At 37.8% G+C, this 20,734-nt stretch overlaps 1 protein-coding gene across 1 annotated transcript in view; it reads right to left on the bottom strand.

The window, feature by feature from the left end:
• Nucleotides 1–898: 898 nt before the first annotated feature.
• LOC139745270 (run domain Beclin-1-interacting and cysteine-rich domain-containing protein-like) overlaps nucleotides 899–20,734 on the bottom strand; it is a 46,821-nt gene continuing 26,985 nt past the window's right edge. The window contains exons 7-21 of the mRNA XM_071655670.1: nucleotides 20,234–20,343; nucleotides 19,037–19,281; nucleotides 18,463–18,502; nucleotides 15,897–16,047; nucleotides 15,262–15,366; nucleotides 14,353–14,546; nucleotides 11,519–11,587; nucleotides 9,957–10,030; nucleotides 9,120–9,184; nucleotides 8,140–8,378; nucleotides 7,610–7,671; nucleotides 3,765–3,918; nucleotides 2,726–2,816; nucleotides 1,872–1,947; nucleotides 899–1,169 (exon numbers count right to left, since the gene is read on the bottom strand). Coding sequence (XP_071511771.1) covers nucleotides 1,121–1,169; nucleotides 1,872–1,947; nucleotides 2,726–2,816; nucleotides 3,765–3,918; nucleotides 7,610–7,671; nucleotides 8,140–8,378; nucleotides 9,120–9,184; nucleotides 9,957–10,030; nucleotides 11,519–11,587; nucleotides 14,353–14,546; nucleotides 15,262–15,366; nucleotides 15,897–16,047; nucleotides 18,463–18,502; nucleotides 19,037–19,281; nucleotides 20,234–20,343 — 1,724 coding nt within the window. The 3' untranslated portion in view covers nucleotides 899–1,120. The remainder of the gene's footprint in view (nucleotides 1,170–1,871; nucleotides 1,948–2,725; nucleotides 2,817–3,764; nucleotides 3,919–7,609; nucleotides 7,672–8,139; nucleotides 8,379–9,119; nucleotides 9,185–9,956; nucleotides 10,031–11,518; nucleotides 11,588–14,352; nucleotides 14,547–15,261; nucleotides 15,367–15,896; nucleotides 16,048–18,462; nucleotides 18,503–19,036; nucleotides 19,282–20,233; nucleotides 20,344–20,734) is intronic.

Genomic DNA, 20,734 nt, shown 5'->3' with positions numbered 1-20,734 from the left:
TACTTAATTTCCTGAAAGGGTAACTTTTGAACAATGCAAAGTGAAATTGCTGGTCCAGTTCATTCATTTGTGGCACGTATGCCTTGTCTGCTATCAACAGCATTTGATAAAATCAACTGTTCCTCTGTATCACAAGACAATCTACCATCATACAGCAATACTTCAGTCTCATCTATCACTGATACAAATTTATTCCATACTGGTGACACTGTCTGCTATTTTCAGGAATTCACAAATCCATTTGCATAAAACTGACATCATTATCATACGATATCTTAATATGGTTATGAGATGTCACTTAACTAACAAGAGAAAAGTCCACTCTTACAGCTTTTGGTGAGAAAATTTGGGATGAAGCTGCGATAAGCGTGTACTGGGAATAAAACAAAAAAGGAATAATGGGGATAAGCTCAATATCTATGTCTTGCTTTATATATGAGGTAATAGAAATCATAACAATATTTTAAAAGCATAGTTACTGTTGCAAATAAAGGCCAAAGGACATTGGCAAAAGCATAAATTGAAAAGTGACAAAAAGGGGAGAATATCTGAAAATGAAACAATGCTGAAAATGTTGCATAAAGTAAGTTTTGTCAGGAATAAGGCTGTAAAACAAGAGACAAAGAATTCCCTAAAATGATAAAACTTAAAAAGGGAAGAAGAATAGTGTAATTCAAATCATTTGGCAATCTATGTGACATTCACACATGTCCCCAACAATCCCAAAGTCCGTCCCTCACCCCCACCCCAAAAAAGGATAACATTAAACATTGTTCACTTTTCTACAAAATATAACAGTAAGTGTAGACCATAGGGCATACCATCATACTTGGAGACTACATCGCGCTAACGCTTAATGTCAAGAGTTGTCATAATTAAGTATGAAGCTCTGCTCTGAGTGACACAAGTTCAAAATACTCATTGATTAAAAGCTGAAAATGAAGGCCAGACAGATGCCACTCCATCACCTGGATGGGCGTGACAAAAATACCGTCTCGAAATTCGTTTGCAGCTTGGCGGGGAGCTCTGTGGAATGTCTTCGGGAGAGGATGCATGAAGCCAGAGAGATGAGCTGGATGACCAAGGCAATTGGTGTTAAGTGTTAGCTAGCTGGTGTTTCCTATGCCTCCTCCTCACTAAGCTGTCTCTTGGCAGCACAATGGCTCTTCCTGCATGGGACAGATACACCAGTCAATACACTGAATACACCAATTCAAACACTACGAAAACACCAGTCAAACAATGAGACAATGTTCAGTCAACTTTTCAGTCACACACTATACACAAAGTCATCAAACACTGGAAACACACTATTCGGACACTGACAACATGTCAAACAGTATGAACATCAGTCAAAGAGTAATAATAAACACATCAGATGAGATGATTGTAGCATCTTTATCAGCTTGATATCTTTAAATCATGTGAAGTAGCATCTCCTTCCTTTTTTCTCCATTTCTTCTCTGATTCAACATGCAAAACAAAACTGAATATTTGGCTCATAAACTGAAATTGTACTGCAGTTCTGTATCAGTGTTTTGGCATAAAGTGTAGACTGAACACTATAATTCTCAATTCTTATACAAAGTAAGTAGGCAACCATGTCTACATTGATTATCACTAGAGGAGGGCAGTGTTAATCATGCTAATCTCACTGCAACATAACAGCGGAAGGAAATGTATTTTACATATTCAATTCATCATGCATTCCACATCTTCCATCCATATAGAGAGGTCCCTTGACATTGACTAAGTTTGCTGAAGAAGGATAATAAATCGAACTGATGGTATTTTTTGCTCTTCAATATCGTGATACATATTAATGCTGTCAGGTGTAAGTTGGAAGGTCTGAACATGAGACTACACAATACCTGGCCAGAATCCTGTCACACTTTGGACAGTGAGACTCCTTTGAGAAGCAAACCGTATGGTAGCATGCCCAGCAGTCTGTCAGGGAACAGGGCAGAATCATCAAAAGGAATGTTATCACACACTATAGTGTACAACACATCATGTCAGAACACCACTGCTATTACTTATTGCCAAGAACAACTATAAGCATGGAATGACATATTTGTCTGAACCAATACAGTTCAGAATACATGGGACTGAAATAAAGGAAAAGTTTACAGAAGTTTACAATCGCCATTGGAGGTTTACATGTCATTTACTCAGCATGAAAATCATCCTAGCAATAGTTGCGGCGATGTACTCAAAACATGATATACAATGTAACTTTGAGCACATGAAAGTATTAATGTTTTGCACGAAAAATAGGAAGCTTTGAGAGAAAGCAATGTAATATTTAATATGACTAAATTACCATGCTTATATTCAGCAGAGATTACAATGTAACTGTGAGATATTGATATGCAAGCACTACAGCTATAATTCAAATTCCTTGAACTCTAGTAGTAAAGTAAAGAGGTACAAATGTACCCAATGTCAAATCTTGTCCACTTGGATTTCAAGTGAAAATTGTCTTCCGTTTAATGCCATAGCTGTCAATTGATCAATTTACGGTCACTGCAATGTCATCAAGAACAGAACAGCTATTACTGTAAAAAGATTAAACACATAGGTGTATATGATTCATCTGCATATCAAAAGAGAGTACAGTTACTTTTACAGTAGATGGAACTATGTTGGTTTTGATAACTAACCAAGAACTGACACCTCTACTTGATTGTCACAGCAGAAAAAAAAAAGGAAAATGAAGGATTACCTGGGCACTGGTATGTTGTGTTGAGTTGGAATGGAAAGATGATCTGGTCTTTATTGCACAGTTCACAAACAAAGCCCTTAGCCTGGCAGAGCTGGAAATAAACACAGTGAATCATGAGTGAGTGAGTGGATTATTGCTTTAGACATCTGCATTCATTGCCATACTGATGGGGTAGAAGTGGGTTTCATAAATAGTAGGAACAGAGGGGTACAGGTAGGGGTTCACAAAGGGGGCCAGTAGAGCGCAAGTAGGCAACAGGTGGGGGTGTAAAAGAAGGAGAGATGGGATGGTTAATGGGGCCATTTGACATAAGGCAAGATATCTGAAGGACCACTGAAAGAGCATAAAAATTGACAGAACTCTCCACAATCTTTCAGTCAACTTTCAATGATCTGGGAGGTCTTTTGTGATCTCTAATGATGATCTTCCCATAAACTTTCAATGATCTTCGAGGATTTCCGTGATTCCTTATAATTTTTCAGTGAATTCCATGGTCTACATGGTCTCCGAAAAACAATTTTAAACAGTCTTTTGGTAGTCTTTTTTTTAAAATGGTGTTTCAGTGGTCTTTCAGCAATTTTTAGGAATCTCTAACAAGCGCTCAAGGGTCTTACTGGTCTTTCAATTATCTTTTGGCAGTCTCTGAAGAATTGCCACATTTTGTAGAGAAGATCACTGAAAGATTATTAACAGATCACTGAGAGATCACCGAAAAATCAGTCTCTCAGAGATATTGACTGAACTCTTGAAGATTTCACAGAGAACACATGTATGTCAAATGATAAAAATCTCTCCACAGTCTTATTGATTTCTCAATGAATGATCGGCAGTCTTCAAGGTCCTTCAGAGATCTTTTGAGAAATTTGCTCGAAAATTACTTTTTGGTCTTTCAATGATCTTTCAAGGGTTTTTAGAGCCATTGCACATAAACACTATCTTTATCTGTTTTTGGAGACTGCAGAGGGATCTTGCTATAAGGGATCTTGCCAATTTGGGGCCTCTCCAGGGACTAAGTGATGTGGAATGGGGGTAACCGTACCTGACACTGGTTGACATGTGTTACCCCGTCACCCACAAGCTGGCTGAGGATTTTCTCCATGTCACCGCTTCGCACCTGGATAAGGTCACTTAGAGAGAAGAGGTCAGGCTGGCCCATCCAGTGACCGGGCTGCCGGTCAAACTTTGCCTTCAGGCTGGAGAGAGCAAGAGGGGAGCATCACAGATCAAATTCAGAGCTAGAAGGACATTAATTACATTCTGACAAGATGCATTTTGATTTCACCCAGGAGAGTCTGTTCACTTCACCAAATGCTTTAATTCAGGAGTAAAAGTCTTCTCATGAATGATGGGAGAAAATTACAAGCTACGGGTATAAAGTACAAACTGAAACTCAGGGAGTGGGAATGTCTTGTCATCAGTCACAGTATAAAGAAGGTCTAACACAATCTTAAATGCTTGAATATGCTTACAATGATCATTTAACAGTCATTGAAGGACATATCTCTCTTGACAGGAGATGATGCATCAGGCATTCACAGAAAGTGGAAGTAGATTCAATCAAGTTTTGCCACATCACTTCTTCTATTCCATGCCAGCTTGAAGAACAATGCATCTAAACTAGAAATCAATGTAGTCTTGGCCAAGTTGCCATTTACTGACAAATCACAGAGAAGTATTATGATATCAAATACATTGCGCTTCCATGGAGTCTTTGCCGACTTAAAAATTCAAATTTAAACAAATTACGGGAAGCATTTAACTCATATATATCAAAATGATTTTGGCAAAACCATCAGGACCATCACAATTGGGTAGTGGATTAAGAATATTTTCTTGCATGCACACAGGCAATGGGAATTATACAAGAAATTAGTCAAGATGTTTTGTTTCTGAAGTTAATCACAAGTGAAAGAGAGAATGAAACCCAAATATAATGTGGATTGAGTGGATGAAGCAATATCAGCAGAACACATCAGCAAAAGTTGGAGGAAAATCAGACAATGCATTGAAATTTTGGTACCGCCATCCCTGAACGAGAAGACGACAATATTTTGTGATATTATGCATGGACAAGGGTATAGAGGAAATATAAAGAGAATTCCACAAAATTTCATCTTCTTATGACAAGTGCACTTTAGCTCACCTTGTTACTGAAATATGTTACGTGTAATATAATTTCGCCTGCTTCCTGAAAGAGGAAAGTCAAGAGCTTTTTCATGATGATAGAAAAGTGGAAAAAGTTGAATTTCTTTTACATCGTTGCCCATGAGTGGTGTCACAAAATATTGACATCTTCAGTGATGGCAACACAGAAAATTTGAAGATTTTTAACTTTTCAACAGATTTCCTGATTTTCCTCAGACTTTGCTGATAGGTGTATTCTACTAATATCATTTCATTCTTTCAGTCTGCATATAATTATTTGGCCTTCATTCTCATTTAACTGTCTTATCTTGACCCTGAGCTACTTATATATTCCCAAAATAATATTCCCCAAATAAATCTGATGCATAAACATGACACCGGATAAATGCATGCTAAAGAAATTCTCAAAATAGAAATGTATATTACACTCATACTGTTGTACAAAGGATCTGGCAAAGAAAACTTTGCCATTAAACCATTACAGCCTTTACATATAGAAAATGCATAGCATATGACAAACTATTCCATCAGACCCAGTGGCAGATCCAGGCATAGGGGCACTGGATGGGCACCCCCTTTATTTCTTTAAACAAAAGAAATTAAAAAAACAAAATGGAGGGGGGCACATGCGCCCTCTTTAATTTGTAAAGAGCCCTCTTTATGGAATTCCTGGATCCGCCCCCAAGACCAACACCATGCTGGACAATTGTTCACTATTACACACGTGGATGCTATTGACTTGCTGAAAACAAAAAATTAGGACAACACAAGCAACTTATCTTTAAAGGACAGTAATAGATTTTTGTTGTTGATCATTGCAGGCAATTTACATGCCACCGTACACATGCTCACACGTAGTTCATCTACACATACCACTAGAATGGCCATGTCACAAGTTGTCGGTGTGACTACACTCATATTATTTACAAGCTTTGACAATAACAGTGTCGTATATATATCATGAATAAAACCTTCAAGCAACATATTATTACACCTATAGTGTTGAAATGAATACTGTAAATAACTACTGCCTTAAATAACCTTATCTGATAAGTGGTCTCAATACCCTCTCTATACTTTTTAAGTGATCATTAAGCTGCTAATCACCCCTTCAGGTATGCTTTACGATCAATTCAGTTTTGATCGTAGATTAGACCTCGACCTGCAAAACTCTCAGCAACACTGAGTGGGGTTTTCTCCAAGGTGTTCAAACATGGGCGTCATTAACAATCCCATCTCATTAATCTTATATCTGTTGTATGGCAGTGACAGCCAATACGTGGTGGCAGTGGCTGTTGTTGTTGCTTTTTACTTATGTTGATGTTGTTGTTGTTGTTTTGGTGTTGGTTTCCCTTATGGCCTTTGTCAAAACTTGATTAACATTCAGCTTCATTCAAACATATGGGTATGCACATTACCACTCACAGACAGGGTCAAAATGATATGCAGGACATTGAACACATCCTAGATAGCAATGCAAAACATGACGAAACACACGTTTTCACACAAGATTTGAATCATAGGTGGTATGCTGACTCACCTGCTACTCTCCACATACAAAGCATTTAAGTACAAAATGCATGGGAGATGAACATAAATATTTGATATTATTAAAACACATTAAGATTGTTTGGGTTTGTTGAGACATCTACAGCCATTCGGTTACTACTTAATATTCTCAACTACATTTGTGTGGAGCAATGTCACGAAGAATTTTGCACAACCACACAATTTTTTTATTCAACGCAAGTTATGACTGATATTTGATACTAAATTCCTGAATACTAACAGAAAGCTTGTAAAATAAAGCAAAGTTGCACCAGATTTAATGCTGCATACATCTGTTCAAAACAACACTTACTCTGATTCTTATTCTGGACATCAGCACCGATAGTATTCCCTTAAGTCTAACTTGCTTTTGTATTTGGTTTAGTTCATCATCTGAGGGTTACCTTCAGGTTACTATGATGATGGCTGTACCAGGCCTTGGCACTAACTTTTTTGTCTAATAGCCAATTTGGGCCACTATAATCTTTACATATGAAATGTTGATGGCCCAAAAGAGATAAGTAGCAGCCTGAAATCAAAGCAAAGCAGATATAACAATTCGTTTCGAATCTTAGTTGCCTGATCGAGACACCAAATGACAAATTTGGTGGCCTTGCATCCAGTTTTTAAGAATAGGCCCCAGGCTAATACTACATAGGTGAAGCCCTGGCTGTAGGTGTCACCTAACAGTGGTCAATACTGAACTGATACATTGTACCTGCAATCTTATTTACTGCCTGTTACTGTGAAGTGTATAATGCTGGGGACAAGTATTCACTCAAATAGTTTAGTGTCAAGAGACCATTACAACTACCATATATCAATACCAACAGGCGGATGTTTCTCCTGAAATAATAAAACCTTCTTTTTTTATGATCTGTTATGACTCCTCACATGTTAGAGGGAAACTCTTTTACATATAGTTGATTTCAGTCAACCAGGTGAAGTTGAAACAAATTTCAGTGAAAGTGTGAATACAATTAAATGAAAGAATTTTAAGGTTTGGGAATTTCACATGAATGATATTATATTTTTTTAATCATCTACCTCAATAGTGACATAGCACAGTAACAATCTCTCTTCATCAGGTTTCCACTGCTGAATGATGCAAACTCTAGCATAATGTGCTGCCAAGATAATCATTTCTTCTTGAAAAGCTTGGAAGACTTGGTGACCAAAGGGATTGCTTACCTCTCACACAGCCTACAGATCTTCAAGAAGTCCTTGAGGTAGAACAGTTGGGTTCGCAGTTCCTAATAATTAAAAAGAATGAAATCACAATCGTTGTGAAATCACAATCGTACTCTTTGAATAATAATGCTTCAAGAAATGTTGCCGTCATAAGAAACATTATTTCCTTATTTACCTGCCATGACATAGGTTACAGTTACACAGAGCACACTATGTATTTTCATAAATCACATTTGAATTACCTCAGATGAAGAACATTGAATATCATTATCACATAAATGAAAAATTGCTGGATAGCTGATTTTCCACAAAGCTACAGAAAATGTTGCCTGAAACCACATCACTTTTCGTCATACACTATTAAACATTTACATAAAATGTATAACCAATCTTTTCATCAGACATACATGTATGTTTGTTGGTATTCTAGCATCAAACCTTTGCCTTTTGATACTGATAGTCTTCTCAAACCCAAACATACTACATGTATACTCTTGAAATAGATATGAAAACAAGGAGAAGACACCAACCTTAACAACCTGCATCTGTCGCACTCTCCGATACAAGATGGGGTTGATGTCAGCCACGTTAAAGACGGGGTCGCTGAAAATCTTGGACAGCAGCTCCTGCGAGAAGTTGGAGACCGGGTAGCGACTAAAGTCCCACTTGCGTAGGATGCGGCTCGGGATCGGCGACGAAATGTTGGTGTGGCAACACTGACAGAAATACTTGCCAAGGTACTCACAGTATCTCAATCTTTTCAGGAAACCTGGTTGAGTGAGAGACAAAAATCAACTTGATTGTAATGCTGCTTCTGTGTGTGTTTTTTTTTTCTCTCTCTCTCATTCAGAGTGTAAGCTCAACTTTAAATGCTTCTGTTTCTGCGAAAACAAAAACACTGTATTTTTCTTTTGCCTACCTAGTTTACATAATACCACTTTATATTTTGATTCTGCAAAATTAAAAACATGCAAACTTCTTCTTATAAGACCAAGTGAATAAAAAAATCACTCAAATTAAAATTTCCACTTTAACAGTATTCCACAGCTCAACATAGTACAAAGACATACAGATATCCTACTCATAATTAGTATTTTAAGTGAAACTCTCATAAATATCTTGGTACAAAGTTGTTTTTCTAGTAAGTCTGACATAAAAATAATATCCTGTCAGTGTACACATCAGGAGACATACTGCAAAGAGGACAATTATCACTCTTTGTGAATGCTAACCATCATCACGCTGTAATCATTTATGAACTGCATTTTAAATTGGAAAACATCTGATGACAACTGTGCCTTAGGGAAATCAAATCATGTTTTAGAATCCTCTAAAAATGAGTGCAATGTATTTGATACAAGCACAAGGGGAATATAAAAAGATATAATTATGTAGAATACCATGAGGCTAATCTTATATGCAATGCACAAAATGATTAGCTACATACTACCACTGTACAATAAAGAACACACAATTATTTGAGAAATAGAATTCGGCATGTGAATCTTACCTCTCTCCACTTTCATTCCACACCCGGCACATCGGTAGTTCTGCTTAGCAACCAGCTGCTTGCGTCTGGTGGAGAGAGTAATTCATGACATTGACAAGCATTCATGAGACAAAATCTATTCACAACTTGCCTTTGATATCATGATAACTGAAGGTTCAATCAACTGTATGATGATCACGAAATATTTGTTACCTTACTGGACTCAAGAAACATTGACCAGATGTGCCACTATCCCCCCCCCCCCTCCCCATACACACACACAGACACACACCTGCACATACATAAACATAGCACCTACTGCTAATCCAGTAGATCTAGGTTCCAAGTATGTAAGTTTTCTCAAGTATGACTGATTTGATTCCATAACTGAATCTTTTCATTTGATTACAAGAAGGGCACTAATGTACACATAGCGCCAATGCCCTTTGTGATCTTGTTTGCAGATGTAAGATAATGCTGAAGTGAAACCACTGTGTTATACTGCATGTACAGTAGTTTGATCCTTGGTTAGATTGGTACCTGAGAATGTCTAAGAATACCCTTTTCTTTTTTTATAGAACTTGACTATGTGTTAATGTTTGAGGCATCATTTGTTCATCAAAACCTGAAAAATATCTCTCATGTAATATAATTCCTGACACTCACATAGTTTAAAAATGAGTCCCATCCACACTCAGAAGTAATCAGGGTTTGGAACAAATGCGCATCAAGCACAACATTCAATGGGATTTTCCTCCCAAAGTGGTTTGACAACCAAAGCTTTTGTTTAGTATTTAAACGCAGAAAAATTTTCTACAGAGACACAATAGAATATACAGGAGCACATTGATAACTTACTTTGGAGGTGGATGAATGCTGAAGATGATTTGAGGTCGAGGCGGGGCCCATTCAAGATTTCCACGGAGACGCATCTGATAATTACAGAAACACAATATGTATATGATTATACCGAATGGCATAACAGAGTTTACTATGATCCATGAACTCTGTAGACATTTGCACTGCCATCCAAAGGTGACTGTCTGCTGCTAAATTTTCCCATTTCATTTGCCCATTAGGTGTGTTTGTTGTATCATACTACAACCTCCATCTTCACAATGACACTATACCCTGACATAGAAGTAATTACCTGATTTTCTCGTCTTTTTTACAATGATTAAACACTTCAATTTGTGATTCAGACAACAAAGCATTTTACAGAAAATTGCCACAAAAAAAAGCAAACTGAACATTATTTTTTTAATGAATTTTGTGATGGAATGATAGATTGAATGAATAATGTACACTTCACAAAGTTTGACAAAACTTTTACTAATTTTCACAGTAACACAGAATGAAAACATGAACAGGAAAATAATACACATAATAAGAAGACACAAAATGAAAGCTTAAAAATGATAAAAATAAATGAATAAATAATTGCTTCCAGAACTCCTGAATGATGTGCACTGCAGCAAAATGTGGTTTTAATGTCCATATGAAGGCTGGACAGCAATGGAAGTCTACAGCACATAATTATTATGAGAGCTAGTATGTTTTGGGTCTGACTGTTGTCATAGTCACCTCATTCCTTGACGAATGTGTACAATATGATGATATGACTCCCATGACCAGAGTAACCTCATGAGAAAGATTTTTGTATAGAATATATTGATTTCGATAAAACAACAATAGCAAATTAGAACCTGGGGGCGGTTAGGCTTCAAAAAATGATCACATTAGGAATATTTGAGTAAAGTTAGGTAAACCTTTGCTCCAAAGACCCAAAAGCTACCATGATACTCTTATTCTTAGAATGCAGTGAGCCTACTTATAACATTCTTTCCTTTGATTAAACTGTTCAATGTACTGATTATTCTCCAATGCATGAAAAAACTAAAAAACTAAAAGCAAGTATGTCATTAAATTGGTTATCAGTATGAATCCTTGCATTTGTAAATTAGTTTTTGTACTACAATGAAAAAGAAGGTGTAAAACGATATCAATTCATCATGAGTTCACTTTACTGACATTATATTTCAAGAATGAAAAGACAGGATGAAGCGTAATAAACAAAAAACACTATTTGGAAGTTTGCATTGCTCTAGGTAAATGAAGCACACAATTTGATTAAAGCCGCTGATATTAGACTTTTAGCTGGCAGGCAGTACTACAAACTTGCTGTCATTGTTTGAGAAAATATATTATTGATGAGAACTCTTCACTCTTGTTAGTCACAAATAAAATTCAATAAAATGTACATAGTCATTGCTTTAATACAAAGGAAAGGAAATATGAGAGAGGATGGAAAGAAAATAAAACACTACATGCAAATGAGAATGAAGTGTTAAGGAGTGGGACTTATCACGGAGGTCAACTTTGTGGTCTGTGCTGACCATCATGCACAAAGGGTCACTTACGTTTTTGTACAGGTCTCCGTTTTCGCCATCATCGGGAGAAATCGGAACTGACTTTGGAAGTGGCAGGAGCTAACGGGAGGAAACAAAATGTGATAGGCTACTCTGTCATCTGGGCAGGAGGACATTTTTTTCTTCTTTTTCTTCTTTTTTTTTTTTGGGGGGGGGTACAGTCAGATGAAAGATGTTTGATTTTCCTACATGAAATGCTGTACTGAAAATACTAACCCCTGTTTCATACCCTTTACATTCAAATAAAATGCCATCTGTACTATCAAAGTAGGGAAAGGAATACGGCAAGTCATTAATATACATTTTGTATCTGTGTACCAGGCACTTTGGTAATTCAATATCGGCAGTAATGTGAAACTTAAAAACATGGATGACTGCTCCAAGGTTGATTTATCATGTGTTAGTTAGTCACATCAAAATATTATTATTTCTTTTTGTATCCATCCTATTCTTTGCTGGCATAATGGACTGCAGCAAATCAAACTAAGACAAAAGACGACATGCATCACATTTTTTTTTTCACACAACAGTTTGCTTTCATTTGATTTGTGACAGTTTTTCATTGTAGATTGATGATAATGGCTCGAGACTGCAGTGAGTGGCTGGGGACAGAATGATTGAAAAGTGAGATCACAAGAGAAGAGCACGTTTGCACTGAATTCTAGTCGCCTGTTTGCAAGGTACATACAATCGTGTATGAGCGATAGAATCAGGTCTGGATCAATCCTTGAAGAAAGTAAGAAGCTATTAGAAAACCTTTTGCTCCCCACCAGCACAGAGCATAGCATGGATAGTCAAAATGATGATAGTGTTAAATTGATATAATTTAATGTCGGTTCTCACGATATTTGCAAAGTATCATCTATCTTCGAGGATAAATGGGAAAACAAAGCAATGATATAAAAAAACTAATTAGACTACTCTCAATGTTTTTGCTAATCTAGATGTACAGACAATGGAAGTGAAATGTTATGAAACAGATCATCTCCTGATATAACATAGCCTGGACACAACAGCAATAATATTGTAGTTCTATACAAACAAAAAACAAAAAACCAAGAGACCCAGGGGTCTCGCGCTCACCTGAGTATCGCAAGTTCACCTTCTATGCATTCTTGCAGACTCTTACCTGAGAAATTGGAAATTTATGGTGGGGGCAGCTTTGAGAGCTGGGGGCATGGTGTCCATTTACATATTCCATCACACTGGTAAAAATACCTGCCATGTACACTGTACTTTATAGAATGTTGGATTATGCAGTTTGGAAAAAAAAAAAAGACTTAAACCCCTATCACTTTTGATTCTAGAGAAAAATTGAATATTCATCAATTTAGGAGGTTTGGACTCCCTGGGGCCCCAAGGAAAGCATGGTGCCCATTCAAACACTTTGAGATCTTATCCCCATAGGAATGCTACTTGCCAAGTTTGGTGAAAATCCATTACATTGTTTTCAGCAAGAAGATGAAAATTTAGGCCCGCATTTGGACCCCCATCCCACCCCGCTTCCTTGGGTCCCAAGGGAGTTGGGGGGGGGGGGGGCCTGATTCTCCCATGAACCAACTTGAAACAACAGTCATCAATATACTGGCTCATTGTATTAACTTAGCTCAATTACTTCTGGTTCCAGAGAAAATCTGTAAAGATTCCTTACAGGAGGGGGGGGGGGGACCCCTGGGGCCCCCAGGTGGGGCATAGTACCCATTTGATGGAATTGAGATTATATCTTCCTAGGGATGCTACCTGCCAAATTTCGTGAAAATTTGCGATAGGGTTTTCAAGAAAAAGATGAAAATTTAAAATTTAGGTCCAAACTTAGGCCCAAGTGGGCCATGGTGCCCATTTAATGGGAATGAGATTCTTCCCCCCTAGGGATGCTACCTGCCAACTTTGGTGAAAATTCATAATGGCATTTTCAAGAAAAAGATGAAAATGTACAATTTGGGCCCCATGAGGACCCCCCCCCCCCCCCCCCCCCCCCGGGTCCCAAGGGGGGCACCCCTGATTCCGCTATGAACAAACTTGAAACTACAGTCATCAATGTACTAATTCATAGTATTACCTTAGCTCTATCACTTCTGATTCTAGAGAAGAAGATTTTTTAAGATTCCTTGAGATCCTAACCCCCTAGGGATGCTACTTGCCAAGTTTGGTGAAAATCGGTCTTGGGGTTTTCAAGAAGAAGATGAAAATGTAAAAAGTTTACGCACGACAGACAACGGACGAAGAGCAATCGCAATAACTCACTTGAGCCTTTGGCTCAGGTGAGCTAAAAATCAAGATAAAAACCAAGAAATGCAAAATTGATAAAGATCTGATAGAGACAAAATTAACAAAATGCAATGTTACAGTAAAAGGTTATGACACATAAAAGTATTGCACAGTAGTAGTCAAGAGTATTGTTCAATGAAGAGGCTGTTTGATCCAAAACCTTTTTTTCACAAAGGTAGTTTAACTCTAATCCACATATTAGGCAAATTTTGAATGTGAAAATAAGCACGACACAAGATATTGCACATGCCAGCAGACTTTTAATGCTGAATACGCCCTGCACACCCACATGAAATGTATGCCCATTTCACATTTCGATTTGTTCTATTTCATGGACTACAATATGTATATCTAAACCACAGATCTGATTTAAAGTACAAATATGTTTGTGAATGCTGGCCTTTGTGTTTAAACTGAATATGACAGCCAGGTTTCTTTCCTTTCTTGAATATCAATTTGTTTGTTTTTGGTGGAGATTACTTTTTTTTAATCGCCAGGAGAAGGGAAAATAATCGGTGTCTCCTGTACAGTTTGTTTGCCTATTTTTTTCTGTGTACCTGCTGAGGGGCATCTTTTTCCGACACCAGCCACTCGAGCTCAGAGGCGGCGGGCAGCTGACGAAAGGAGAACTTCTTGATGAGTGAGAGCGCTATGGCTTCAGCCGACAGCTGATTGGAGGACGGGTCCATCTTACCAATAGGAATCACCGTCTCTAGAGGATGCATCTTGTTCGCTCGCTTCAGCTCCGCATCTGGAGGAGAAAAAAGTGGAACAGTGTGAGAGGAAAGTGTTGAAAAATAGCTTGCAATCACAATCTACTTGTAAAACCAGAATTTTTGTGTGAACAAAGCTTTCACAAATTCAGGAGGAGCCAAGATTTGCGAAAATAAAAAGCACATGAAAGTTTTTTTTACACAATGCACTGCAATGAATGCCAGCAGAATGCTGTACATGATACATTTTTAAAAGTAGACTTGTACTGTGTACTACTGCTGTTACAGTACTGGTAAACCTGGTGCATGATCAAATAAAATTGCAACTGTATTGCACGTCAAAACTTAATGCAACTAGGAGCATACATTCTTTTCTCCTTTTAAAACTATGTGTGTTTACTAATGCACATTCCATTTTCTTGAGCATTTTACATCGAATAGCAGTGTGTGTTCAACAAATCCCTGTTTTGTCGTACACGTAGTAAACTCATAATTTTTTCATAGTCTGCAATTCGCAAAAGTTTCATGCCATAAAAAGGCCGCCAGCTCCAATTCACTAAAGTTTCATGCAGCAAATAATTCTGGTTTTACAGCATGTGTGTTTTTTTTTTCCTTCAGTACATGGACTGCACTTTGCTAGATACATTGACTATACATGGGGACAATATAGAATTTGCATAAACAGTAGTGTGCTAGAGATGAGGGGCAAAAAGGAATGGAAAAAATTAATGAGAAATATAAGTTCATGCTAACCTGAATAAAGTGATCCAAGGGATGCAGTCAATCCCTCCATTTTCATGGCAACCAGATTGGTCTCACAAGTCACTGCAAAATCCTCCGCCTCCTCCCCCGATTCCTCTGCAAGGAAAAGGATGAAAGGGAAAATATTCGAGTGCATACCACATCAAACTGAACTTTTTATTCAGTACAGAAACACTTGCAGAGCCTGGCTGCCACAATTTCATGCTGAGGATCATTGATCAATCAAATTATTAAAATCCAAATCAGTCATATCAGAGGATTTGTACAACATATTTTTGATAAGTCCTTTTCAAGTACCTTAAATACCTTTAGGTTTTTGTTTCTTTTTCAAAAAGTTTTACATTCAAAAGCTGAGGGTGTACACACATATAGAAAATTACTTCAAACATCTTAATGTACATTTGTAGACATCATGCCACAATACTTTGAACACTTGCTTTGAGCATCTCAGCTACTATGACAACAGAAAAACATTATCAAGACAAAACAATGATTTATAACAAAAGAGGCAAGCTACAATATGATATCACGTGTCTCGAAAGTTGAGTTATGTGAAGTGGGGTGATATGAAAGTAAAACCAATCCATGCTTCTTATAATCTGCTTCATCAACGATTTTAGACAAACCTGAGTCTGAGTACTCGGCTGGGGATTGAAGGTCGCCGGGTAGAAATCCACTATCAATTTCTACGACACAGACCACCACGACAGTCAAACAGAAACACAAAAATAAAAACAAAAGGAAGGCAATGTGATGCAAAGGAATTTTACAGGCATGCTGGCACATATACATGTCATGCAAACATTTTCTTTTAAACCATGGGTGCCCCACCCCCTTCCCAACAAACATCGACATTGACAATGTAACTCATTAATTCCTGTAAACATGAACAATTACCTTGGGCAAAGTTTCAAAAAATAAGTATTTTTGGCAGTATTTTTTTTAGGACCAGAATGGTGTTTGTTCAGATTTAGAGCAAAGAGCATGTGCCCCTAGATTTGATGGGATCATGTGCTTCAGGAAAAGTCTCACACTGTCCTTGTATAGTTCCCAGAGCAGTTTCCTGCCTTAAATGGGTAATAACTTCTTCCTCGTAATACAAATATAGCGCGATCAACACAAATCATATGATACATGGTGCGCAACCCAGTCACCATCCTCAGCTACATGGATCTAGGGTAAATCTGTTTCTCTACAACATCCCTCCCTTTCACTTCAAAAATAACACCACTGATTGTTTTTGTTGGGTAAAATCTGAAATTCAAACTATGTCTCATGTAAAACTGTAAAACATCAGACCAACCTACTGCTCCTAACGCACTGACACTGCAGACTGGGAATAAATTTTGTAAACACTACAGTGGAATAGTGCACGACAGCTGTTTGCAGGAGCAGTAATATTTCATCTTTGTGCCTGCATAGTATTCAGTTAGGGTAAGCTGCAGAGCATGCTTTCAGCTTTCTTCAGGTACGCCTTTATTGCTACTGTAAAAGTGGATATTTTCACATGACTAATTTTTTTGCGCTCAGCGGGGGTTAGAAGAGTTTTGCGTGTTTTTAATTCCGTGGAATCAAAACGTCAACTACTGGAACATATGACAAGCAAAAAATATTTGCGTGCTTTAATTTTATTACAAATGCGCGAAAATGTCCACTTTTACAGTAATCTACACCATGTTTGTTAAGTACTGTATAAACAGTTTATATCCTGATGTTCCAAAATTCCTCACCAACTGACATTTTTTGCAAAATTGAAAATTTGCAAAGAAAAAATCAACATTTTTCTCCTAAAACGAAATAATACTTCTTTCCCATGGTCTCAAAAGTGGTTCTCAATCATGAATTCACCAGAGCTGTAAGTTGCAAAATTGTCCTGCATGTCTCAGTTTGCAATGTATCATACTTGTAAAATATATGGCATCTTAATTTAATAATAGTATTTTCCTTTACTGTTCAAGCTGAAACATTCACATACAACAATGTATTCAGACAAACAGTATTTTTTTTTTTTGCCAAAAACAAAAATAAAATCAATCTAGAGTGTAATAGGGAGATAACCAATACTATGGGTAGTAAGTTCTCAATAGACGTCAAAGCCAATGTGGATGAAAAGAATCCCAACTACCTGCTATGACTAGTCAGTGTGCTAGAGTTGGCATGACACAATGTCTCACAACAACCCTGGCCAAGTCTATTCAATCTTCCCAATTGCCTTATCATTACATGATATACTGCCAGACGAGGAAGTTACCTGGTGATTATGGGACCGGTCCTATTGTGTGCTAGTCCTTTACAATACAATAGGAAGCGCTTTTTGTGTGCTGTATTTGGTTTTTGGTGCCAAAAGTAGAAGCTACAGTATGTAGCAAGCAGGTGGTTGTGTAGAAAGTCAAACTTGATGTGCAGTGCATTCAATAAAAAATACAAGGAAGTGAAAGGCTGTCAACCCATTGGAAATCATTGCAACCTAATGGTAGGGCTGGGTTAAATTACAAAGAGTACCATCCCTGTTTCTGACTTCTTTTGTACACTGAATCACTTTAATGTTTCGTTGTTTAACTACAAACAGCCAAGCTGGGCATAGGCACCTAGAAATATAGCCCAATTGGTTCTGAGATAAACATATAGAGCACAATCAAATGATCATTTGAGAAAACATAGAAAGTACATGTGATAGCAAAAAAGTAAACATAAGTGGAGAGTGTGCTCAAAACCAAAGCAACATTACCAACAAACTGAACACATAATGGCTACCATTGTCCATTGAATGCTTACGTCCAAACTGTATACTGCTCGACAAAACATGCATCAATATAATCTAATCACATACATGCTGTATAATCTAACTAATTTGTGCAAGAAATGCTCTAAGGCTGTCATATTCTCAAGGAGTAAGAATACAGTAAATCGGCACTTTGACTCACAATTAACAATATAAACAATGATGTTCTATACTATACCTCCAACAAAAAGGTGCATTTGATGTATGTGCAGAAACACAAAGTGACAGTATTCAAACAAAATTAAACTAAAGGTGTATCCATGCAATATTTGTTCACTCTCAACATGACAGTGATATATAGACACTAGCAGTAATTAAGACTAACTAAATGGCACAGGGTAGATATTCTTGATGTTGTTATGATTCCTTGGATGTTGATGTATTAGCCACCTGGGGTGTTGCCATGTTACCTGGAGTGTTGCCATGCTACTTGGGATGTTGATGTGATACCTGGGGTATTGATGCATCGCCCGGGGTGTTGAGGTTTATCTGAGATAATGACGATGACCTTGGATGTTGATATGTGATCTGAGATGTTGATGTATAATCTTGGATGATGTGTTACACTGGATGTTGATGTGTTATCTTGGATATTGATGTGTTGTGTGGGATGATGATGCATTACCCAGGATGTTGATGTGTAATCTGGAATGCTGATAGTGTATCATCTTGGATGATGATCCGTTACCTGGGATGCTGATGAGTTATCTGGAATGGTGATGCATTACGTGGGATGTTGATGTGTAATCTCGGATGTTGATGTGTAATCTGGAATGATGATGCATTATCTTCCATGTTGATGCGTTATCTGGGTTGTACACACGTTACCTTGGATGCTGTTGTGTTATCTGGATGATGTATTACCCGGGATGTTGATGTGTAATTTGGAATGCTGATGTGATATCTCAGATGATGATCATGACCTTGGATGTTGATGTCTTATCTGGGTTGTTGATTTGTAATCTGGGGTATTAAATGTGCTACCTTGGATGTTGTTGTACTATCTGAGATGATGACACTTTACCTGGGATATGATTGTCAGTCTCAGACTGCATCCTTTGTTCCCGCTTCTCGCTCCGTCTCAGTCTAATCCGCTGCTTGAGTTGTTGGATTTCTTCGTCGGAGGCGTCAGATTCGTGATCTGAAGGGGACTGCTTACTCAGCTGCTTGCACTTGATCTGTTCAACAGCAGCAATGATGGCCTCTGAGATACAGAAATGGGCGTTTTCCTGGCGGGGTGAGAGAAGAAATATTTTGTTTGTTTGTCCATTTGTTTCATTTCCGGATAGCCCATAATCAGTTGCAATAGCTAGTCTTCCATGGGGTCCAGTTGGATGTTAGGCGGGACCACTTCACCGGGTTAAACACCCTGTTCTTTGCGATGAATTCATGAAGCGGGATCATTTACTCACACACAGGACCTCCATTTTATGTCCTAACTGAGGGACAGAGTGTTTTGCCTCTTACTAAAAGGGATGATATGATTACGCACAACATTACCCAGTGGGACTCGGGAATCAAACCTGGGTCCTGTGGATGGTGAAACAGATGCGCTACCAACTGAGCTAACTCACCGCCCTGAAGTGAGAAACTTTTTAATGTACCAATCGTTCCATACACTACTCTCCTAATCTTCTTTGTTGATTTACGACACATCCCTCATTCATGGGATGATATGCTCTATTGCTTACCAACATCAACTAACTATAAATTAATTCTATATATGCAAACACTGGACCTACATGTAATAACCCCTCAACTCCCTATTATTACGTATTAAAGACCTATTAAGGCGTTGCATCAAAACTATGACCAGCAGGATCCCTCAGGAGCCTGCTTGAATCAGGATCCTGAGGGTTCCTGCTGGTCATAATTTTGATGCAACGCCTAAAGAAGTTCAGCATTGCACCTCTACATGTAATAAATATACCATAAATAAAGATGCAGGCATACAATTCACATATCACCATGACCATGACTGCAGCAGTGTTGACAAACTACAACAAATTTCTGAACAGTGTGAATGGAACATACACTATCCTTGACACATGCACAGAAAGGATAACGAGTTCACACTGCACTCTGAAACCGACTAATGAGAGCAGTTAAGTTTCCTCCGCCAGGAGAGTGTGAACGGGCTAATTCATACTGTGCTAGCAGAAGGGGTGATCTTTGACGTACCTTATCCACTTCTGGGCAGGTTGCAAAGTCTTGAGAAGACAGGAATGTGAAGAGGGATTCTCCCTGGCTGGGCTGAGGAAAGTATCCATCGCACGCTGGAGACGGACTGCCTGGTTACGGTTGCCAGGGAAACGAGTGAAATAATTAGTCAAGAGTTTAGGATAGAGAATGGGTATAAGTGGAAGGTATATAATATCTTGATAAGTTTTGAAATATTAAAATGTGACTGACAAACTGGACTGTGAAATACACTTTAATACACTTTACACAAGGCAGTTATTGAAAGTTGTGTGGCTAGAGTTATAAAAAAGATGGTAAAAGAATGTTGTATGAAACTGCAGTTCCAACTTTCTCATATATTGTAAACATATTGTACAAAAATCACTGGAATCAATAACCTCATTTAGAAATATAGAAACAAAAGCAATTGGATACATAAAACACTTGCATATGTGTGCATACTGTATACCAGTATTTATACATGTACACACATACACATGG

This window comes from Diadema antillarum, unplaced genomic scaffold (genome assembly GCF_040938485.1).
Source record: "Diadema antillarum isolate AM-2024a unplaced genomic scaffold, OU_Dant_1.0 seq00001249_RagTag, whole genome shotgun sequence".
Taxonomy (NCBI): Eukaryota; Metazoa; Echinodermata; class Echinoidea; order Diadematoida; family Diadematidae; genus Diadema; species Diadema antillarum.
This window is presented reverse-complemented; position numbering and strand designations above follow the sequence as displayed.